This window comes from Hippoglossus hippoglossus, chromosome 15 (assembly GCF_009819705.1).
Source record: "Hippoglossus hippoglossus isolate fHipHip1 chromosome 15, fHipHip1.pri, whole genome shotgun sequence".
Taxonomy (NCBI): Eukaryota; Metazoa; Chordata; class Actinopteri; order Pleuronectiformes; family Pleuronectidae; genus Hippoglossus; species Hippoglossus hippoglossus.
The window spans coordinates 11,188,720-11,196,490 of record NC_047165.1 but is presented as its reverse complement, the minus strand read 5'-3'; the positions used below and the strand labels follow the sequence as shown (position 1 = coordinate 11,196,490).

The 7,771-nt window shown below is 42.3% G+C and overlaps 1 protein-coding gene across 1 annotated transcript; it reads right to left on the bottom strand.

The window, feature by feature from the left end:
- Window positions 1-13: 13 nt before the first annotated feature.
- Window positions 14-7,745, bottom strand: mat1a (methionine adenosyltransferase I, alpha). The gene is made up of 10 exons (XM_034609021.1): window positions 7,369-7,745; window positions 5,373-5,450; window positions 4,965-5,087; window positions 4,763-4,875; window positions 4,038-4,181; window positions 3,293-3,418; window positions 3,103-3,195; window positions 2,832-3,014; window positions 2,604-2,737; window positions 14-1,520 (listed from the first exon to the last, which is right to left on the bottom strand). The coding sequence occupies exons 1-10, from the start codon at window positions 7,433-7,435 to the stop codon at window positions 1,418-1,420; spliced, it is 1,164 nt and encodes a 387-aa protein (XP_034464912.1). The 5' UTR covers window positions 7,436-7,745; the 3' UTR covers window positions 14-1,417.
- Between the last annotated feature and the right edge of the window lie 26 nt (window positions 7,746-7,771).

Genomic DNA, 7,771 nt, shown 5'->3' with positions numbered 1-7,771 from the left:
AAAAAGGCCGGACAACACTTTAAAACTTTAATTTTCTTTCATTGTTGAATTATTTACATCGTCCAGTTTCTCTGCCGACAACGTCAACAGATGGTGATACAGATCAAAACATTCAACAGAGGAAGACCTCTCTCACAAAAACAACGTTGGCTGTAGAAGAAAGCACGGATTGTCACCACAGAAACTCCTAAAGCTCCCCACACACTTCATCAAGCCCATCAGAAGTGTTTCAGACCAAATACTTTGATTAACGACAGAATCTGACTCAACATTAATTTTTTTATACACCGTGAGAAATATATTAAAGTATTTCCTCTAAATCCACTGAGACGATGTCGGCCCCGCAGTATATGGCTGCAGTGTAACCAGGCAACAGTCCAAGATGTGGTTTTTTTTGGGGAACATCAAACTTCATATTGAGGGGAAATGAGGAAAGAGTCTCAGAGATAAAAAGGGAAATGAGAGGGAATCTGCATTTGAGGCAATTTACTGTGTCTGATATGAACTTTGATTGAACACAGGCTTAAGACAGAATGCAGTTGTAAGACATCAGTGCAGCTTTAATTTAACGCCAAGAGGAGATTGATTCACAGTCAATTAGTTGCTAAAAAAAATTACAGACATGATAATAAAAATCCGTCAGCAGTTGAAGTGAGCAGCAAGTTGATTAAAACAGTAAAAGTGGCGACAGAAGTGAAAACATGAGACTCCCTGACCGTTTTGCATTTGATTCATCGCAGCATATTTCATCTTTAGGAAATAAAAAGCTCGCCAACGTTGAAATGATCCGTGTGGTGGTCGCAACGGTGCAAACAGCTTCCTGTCGCACACGTTACAAAATAAGACTTAAAAAAGAAACACATTTTACACTCATGACAAAAAAAAAAGATGAATTTCTTCCCCTAAAGCCAAGCCTTTGGTTTAGCAATGATTACACCACTGACATTCACATCATCGTCACTGACAAAATACCTATTGTGTATAGCACCGTCATGAAAATGAAGCACTGAGGTTGTCTCTGTACATCGTAAGGTTGAAGTCACAGCTTTAAAATAAAACCCTGCTTCTAGTGGTGTAGATCTTTTTTTTTCTTTTATCTTCAGAGGATTTAATTTTTTTGTGGTGTTCGTTTACCAGGGAAGAGCTTTGAATAGTGATGGATCTTACTGGGTGTTTGAGATGCAAGAAAAGGATTAGTTACTGAGACGTCCTCTGCAACGCCTCGCTTCTCGCTGGGAGACGCTCCCATTTTACATCCGTTTGGCTACAACCGCTCTCAAAATTATCTTCTCATCTCTTTAAAGCTGACCCTGACTTTGGCTTTAGTTCTTCCCATTAAAACGTGTTCTATCAGTGACCGGAGGTGGCAGTTGTAGCCCACGAGCAGCTGTCGATCAGGACGAGCAGGCGGTAGTATTTAGAAGACGAGCTTTTTGGGCACCTCCCAGGTAAACTCTGGTCGACCGAAGTGGCCGTAAGAAGCTGTTTGCTGGTAGATGGGCCTCTTCAGGTTCAGTTCCCTGAGGGAGGAAACAGAGGAAATGAATCATCAGAGGTGGGAAAGTCCACAAGATAATAGAAGCTGTACTTCTGCTTGTTCCTTTTCATTCTGTGTATTTCTAAATGGTTTCACATCTGCAGACAAATCCTGTAATCCCCTCACTTATGTGATTTCATATCACCTGATGCATACAGGTGGACAGATTTCCTGCTCGGAGGATCTGTACGTTACAGACCCCTACAGTCCTGAGAGGTGATATTGCACAAGTTGTGAACTTGATCACACACAAGGATCATTTTAAACTTTAATTTTGAAAGAGGGGTCAGAAATAATGACTCACTTGAGGTTTATGATCAATTTACAGAATAACTTTTTGTGTTTCGTGCTGTTCAGTAAAATAAACTAATAATAAAATACTGTGGATGACCCTCTTTATCTATAAAGTCTGTATAAATTCAAAGTTTGATAACCTAATGTTTATGTTATCCTTCTTATCTCATTTTATGAGCTACCGTCTTAAAACTAGTGTGTTTACATTTTGAAGCTGTCTTTGGGGCCCTCTAGTGGGTATATATAAAAAAAGGCAGAAGACAACAGCTATAACACTGCACACATTTTCAACAGGCTGCACATAATAATTCACTATCAAATAATCTGCTGATAATCGGCTGATTTTTGAGTCTTGATTGATCATTATCGATAAATTGGTGATAACCCATCATCACTTCCCAGAACCCAACACGACGTCCTCAAGTGACTTATTTTTTTGCACACCCAGCAGCTGGATTAGTCATTTACTGACATGTTGGATGTAAACTAGCAGTATATTCTCGAATTTTAGAGGCTGCAACCTGAAAATATTTGTCTTTTTCCTTGAAAATATGAATAATTAATAAATACAAAATATAAATATATAATCAATAATCAAAAAAGTTGTCTATCAAATTTCTTTCCATCTGCTAATTGATGAATAGTTTCAACTCTGCCTTTAGACAAACATAATAGTTTGGCCATCCGATTAACAGGAGACATGCTGCAGTTCCCACACAGCTGCTTCAAGCACAGCAGTTTTGTTTTGCTCGTGACGAACACACGTGTTTACCTGACAATGACTCCGGGCCGCAGATCAAAGTTCTTGTTGACGATGTGCAGCAGCTCTGTTTCTGATTTGTGGGAGGAACCGTAGGTGAACACGGAGATGGACAGGGGCTGGGCCACTCCGATAGCATACGACACCTGGAACACACCCAGACAGGTCAATATGAATGCTTCTGTCCGCACATGTCAGCTGCTGGTCACTGAGTGAGAGTGACAGGAGTCGCTCACTCACCTGAACCAGGACTCTCCTGCACAGTTTGGCTTTGACCAGAGACTTGGCGACCCAGCGAGCGGCGTAGGCAGCCGAGCGGTCGACCTTTGAGAAGTCTTTGCCGGAGAAGGCTCCGCCACCGTGAGCTCCCCAACCTCCGTATGTGTCTACGATAATCTTCCTGCCCGTCACACCGGCATCGCCCTGGTGACCCCAAAATAAGATAAGTGGTTACTTTTCATTTTTCCAAGTTTGCTTTAGATGAAATGAACAGTGCAAGGGTGTTCATCACCTGAGGTCCTCCAATGACGAAGCGACCGCTTGGCTGGATGTGGTAGATCGTCTTGTCGTCTAAATATTTAGCAGGAACCACGGCCTTGATCACCTGAAAGAATCAATGCAACATTTAAACCTAAAAGAAACGACATCCTGAGTTATTCATCAGTGCGAGCTAACAGTTCGACGCGTGACTGAGTCTCTACCTTCTCCTTTAGCACCCTCTTCTGTTCCTCCAGAGAGATGCAGTCGTCGTGCTGGACGGAGATCACGATGGTGTGAACTCTCTTTGGGATCACGGCTCCATCCTTCTGCTCATAATGAACGGTCACCTGTGGGATGGACCTCGAGTTAGTTAATTACTTAAAACCACTGAACAGATTACCATGAAACTTGGGAGGAAGAAAAAAAATCTGCTGTCAAATCTAAAAAGAGCCAAAGATTCATGAAGCTGCTGCTGTCTCCTACTTTCTGCTGTTGAGAACAAAGTAGGTCCAAATGACAGGAGTGTGAAAAGACTTATTATGATAAAAGTCATGATAATTCAACACTTTGTAAATTCATTAATACGTTTCTGGTGTAGTGAAAATGTGTGCAAACTCTAATCTGAGCTAAATCTAATGCTCTATGTTTGATTCCCTGGTTTAAAAACCGGCCATCTCTCTCCTGTCTGATGTTCTAACAACCTTCATTAAACATGGGACAGAAGGAGATTATCCACTTTGTGCTGAAATATTAAACTTTTGACTGATTTCGTAGGAAGTTAGCCGCTTATTTTTAAATACCCGCAGTAGCCACCGTTAATCTGATTTTGTCTGCTGGCACCGATATAAATCTCTTGGAAGACAACCAGAGTAGAAACAATGAACTCAGTCACACTGCGACCAGTGTAATGGTGTTACCGTTTCAGTCCTGTTGTGTTTTGTAATACCGCACATGTTATAACCTCACCTGTGTTTTAGAGTCGGGACGCAGCCAGGGGATGCTGCCGTCGCGCCTGAGTTCAGCCATCATTGAGTTGAGTCTGTGGGCTAAGACGATGGTGAGAGGCATGCACTCCTCCGTCTCGTCTGTGGCGTAGCCGAACATCAGACCCTGTAGACAAGAAAGAGAGAGAGAGAGAGAGAGAGAGAGAGAGAGAAATAAAATATAATAATAAATAATAAATAGTGTTAATAGTAATAATAGTGTTGGCTGTGATTAAGTAAGTGTTGGGGTACTTGTATTTGAATTTCATGAAACTTTATACGTTTGAGTGGGAAATATTGTACTTTACAGTTTACATATTGTTACTATTGTTGCTTCACAGATTTAAATTGTGGATACAGTGTGCATTATGGGCTTATAAAACAATATACACTTTTAAATATGAACATTTTTGTCTTGTGATTCTTTATGAAAAACACAGCTGGGCCTGTTGTCATGTTCCAGATGTTGTTCCATCACAGAAAGATTTCACTCTGGTTTCACTTTAGTTTGAAAAATGTCTGTTTGGTAACATTACTATTGATTATCTGAGTGATTGAGGTTTTTCAAAATAAGAACAGCAGTGTCTGTTCCTCAAATCTGTAGCAGGACGGAGTCAATCTAACTGATACTTGATTTTATGTCAATATCACCCAGCCCTCCAGCCAACACGGGCCCAAGGACACACTGAGCTGTTGCAACAGCCGTACCTGGTCTCCTGCTCCAATGTCCTCCTCCTGTCTGTCAACATGGACCCCCTGAGCAATGTCCGGACTCTGCTGCTCCAGAGCCACCAGCACGTTACACGTCTTATAGTCGAAACCTGCAGAGGGAGGGCGAATGAGAGGAAATGTTGACAAACCTGACCACACGCTCCCTCTACTTTTCTTCTGCTGTGTGTTATATTCTCACCTTTGTCGGAGTTGTCGTAGCCGATGTGTTTGATGGTGTCTCTGACCACCCTCTGGTAGTCCACGTTGGCCCGGGACGTGATCTCCCCACAGAGCAGCACCATGCCGGTCTTACACACCGTCTCTATGGATACAATCAACACATTACATGTGAAGTCATTTTACATAACTCTTGACTTGGACATGTGTTTAGACGCGTCCTGATTGCTGCTATCAGCAAGTTCGCAGGGTCGCGCTCGCAAGCCCTCATCTTGTGACATTCAGGGATCAATACTGAAATATGATAAATAATCTCAACAATGTCGATCATTTCAATTCCAGGTGAGACTCAGGCCTGTGGGTGAGAAGTTACTGAGATGACACTGAAATAATCCTCTCTCTCTCTCTGTGTGTCCGTGTGTTTACTCACCGCAGGCCACTTTGGCATCTGGGTCCTGCTTCAGGTGAGCGTCCAGGACAGCATCGCTGATCTGGTCACAGATTTTGTCTGTGGAGAGGAGACAAGCATAAAGGGAAAAGTTTAGATTCAGAATTTGGACCTGTTTGGGATTTAGGAGCTTTTGTGGCAGGAATACATGTGTTTGAATGACAGAAAAAAGTATATATTCTAGCTTTATTACTGTAGGTTTTGTATAACATTAACAAGAGGAGATTTTAGCAAAGTTTCCAAATATTTCTCCTGAGGTAGAGGTCACATGTGAAGCTAATATTTCAGACAGGAGGAGTTGTCGGATTTTCATTGTGGGATTTGAATGCAGCAGCAGGACAATGGCTCACAAAACACTCCATTCATCTCTCTGTCATCCTGCTGAAGCAACGCAACACACGTGTTACATCAGACACAACATCAACATCTGGTTGCACTGACTCTGCAGTTACACAGAGGACCTGGAATTATACACAGAACACAAATCAGGATGATTGATATCGAATATGGTTGTTTACAGTGCGCAGGCGTGCGACCACACATCTGACTCCGATCCTGAAACATGGGCAGGCTCTGTGGGAACAGCCCAGACCTCGAAGTGTGTTATCAAATCGAAAGGTGCGGGCTGCGGCCTCCTGCCAAGGCCACTCACCTCAGTGAATATACAAACAGTGTGAGGAAAGTTTTCATTTCATTACTAGAATATGTGTCTTCCTATGCGCTGCATTGTTATTTAATGGTAAAGCTTTTTTATTTTTATTTAAATATGTTCTAATAAACAGTGAGCTTGTAAGAAGACAGTGAGATGTGGCTACATTTCCTCCAGACCTGCAGCTCTAAACAATGATTTTCTACCCCTGTGGTTTTTACAGATGGTCGAGGGGCTCACAGTTCGCTCAAGTACTGTCGTATCTGCGAAGCTGGACAACTGGTCAACACTGCTGCGTTTACTGATTATCGATTTGACACAGGGGACTTAGTCAGGTTAGGGATTACAACACATTTAGAGGAAAGGGGGGGAGGGGGGGGTCCTGAAGGCAGCATTGGAGAGGGTAAAGTAAATTTTTACTTTCATTATGAGGTCTTAAGTTACAAATACACTCGGTATGCATCAGGGTATCTATTTAAAGTCCCACTATCCAGCATTAATGAACAATATACAAACATTTAATAAATGCTTTACATCACACTATAATGTGGTCGCACACAAGAATCTTAAAGAGACAGTATTTTCTTATGAAGATATATTTTATATTGTTAAAACTGTGTTGTCATTCACCACCAGCCTCCACCTTTAAATGGAGTTATAGTTGTTGTTATCAATTACAATCAATTACCACTTATATCTGCTAGTGTGATATAGACCATTTATTATATTTCTCATAAAGGCTAAATAGGGAGACACAAATTAAAGTGTTGCCAAGATGGGATTGATCATTTTTGGGACTTGAAAACCACTGACAGCCACATGAAGTACCGTGAAGCAGAAATTAAAATTCTTGAATCCCCCCCTCAAGCAAAAAACATTCCAGAGAGAAAGTGTGACAAGGTTGTTCTGCAGCCGCTATTTTGATTTAACGTGTATTCGAACATCTCCGTCTAATGTCAACATGAAACTTGTGTCCACATGTCGCCCTTTCCTCTAATTTGTGGGTCCCTTTTATCTTCAGCGTGCAACCTAACACCCGGCTGCTGCCCAGAAGTGGGGGGCAGCTAGCACATGTTGCTGTGAATGGAATACCAGCCATGCTTGGAGAGTAAATATGCAGCTCTGTGGAGTTATTTTGGACATAAAGCCTTAACTCACAGAGGGTTTATTCACATATCAATGTTTTGGCTGTTATGGCAGTTTTAAGCAGACGTGTTGAATCTATTCCTCTGTGTACAGGTGAAGAAATGGTTAAAGTGAAGTTTTGGGATATTGTATATTTTGGGTGTTGATCTGAAGTTGTCACACGTGTATCTGAAGTAGACTCACCTGGATGTCCCTCGCCTACGGACTCCGACGTGAACATGAATGAGCCATCATCCAGCAGATCACTCATTTTGTCTACAGCACCAGGTACTTGGCGAGACTCGGCACACACAGGGAGAAAAGGTTCCTCGGTTCCCACCAGCGAGCGTTCCAGACAGGACTGAGAGCTGCTTTATATTCCCACTGGTTCTCTGTAAGAGAGAAACGAAGAAAGGGAGGCAAACAGCCGTGCAGCCAATACAAAGTCTATCCTACAAAACTCCACGTCTGTGTCCACATGGCCCAATATATATGGCCAAGAGACCACACACGCACACACTGTCACTCACACGCACACAGGCACGCACACACTCACTCTGCTACTGTCTCTATCTCTCTTTCTCTCTCACACACACAGGCATGCACA

Coding starts and splice junctions, on each gene's coding strand:
- mat1a (XM_034609021.1), bottom strand. CDS start 7,435: ATGAGTGATCTGCTGGATGATGGCTCATTCATGTTCACGTCGGAGTCC. Junction 4,876..4,964: donor CTACGACAACTCCGACAAAG/GTGAGAATATAA, acceptor CTCCCTCTGCAG/GTTTCGACTATAAGACGTGT. Junction 3,015..3,102: donor TCGTCATTGGAGGACCTCAG/GTGATGAACACC, acceptor TGGGGTCACCAG/GGCGATGCCGGTGTGACGGG.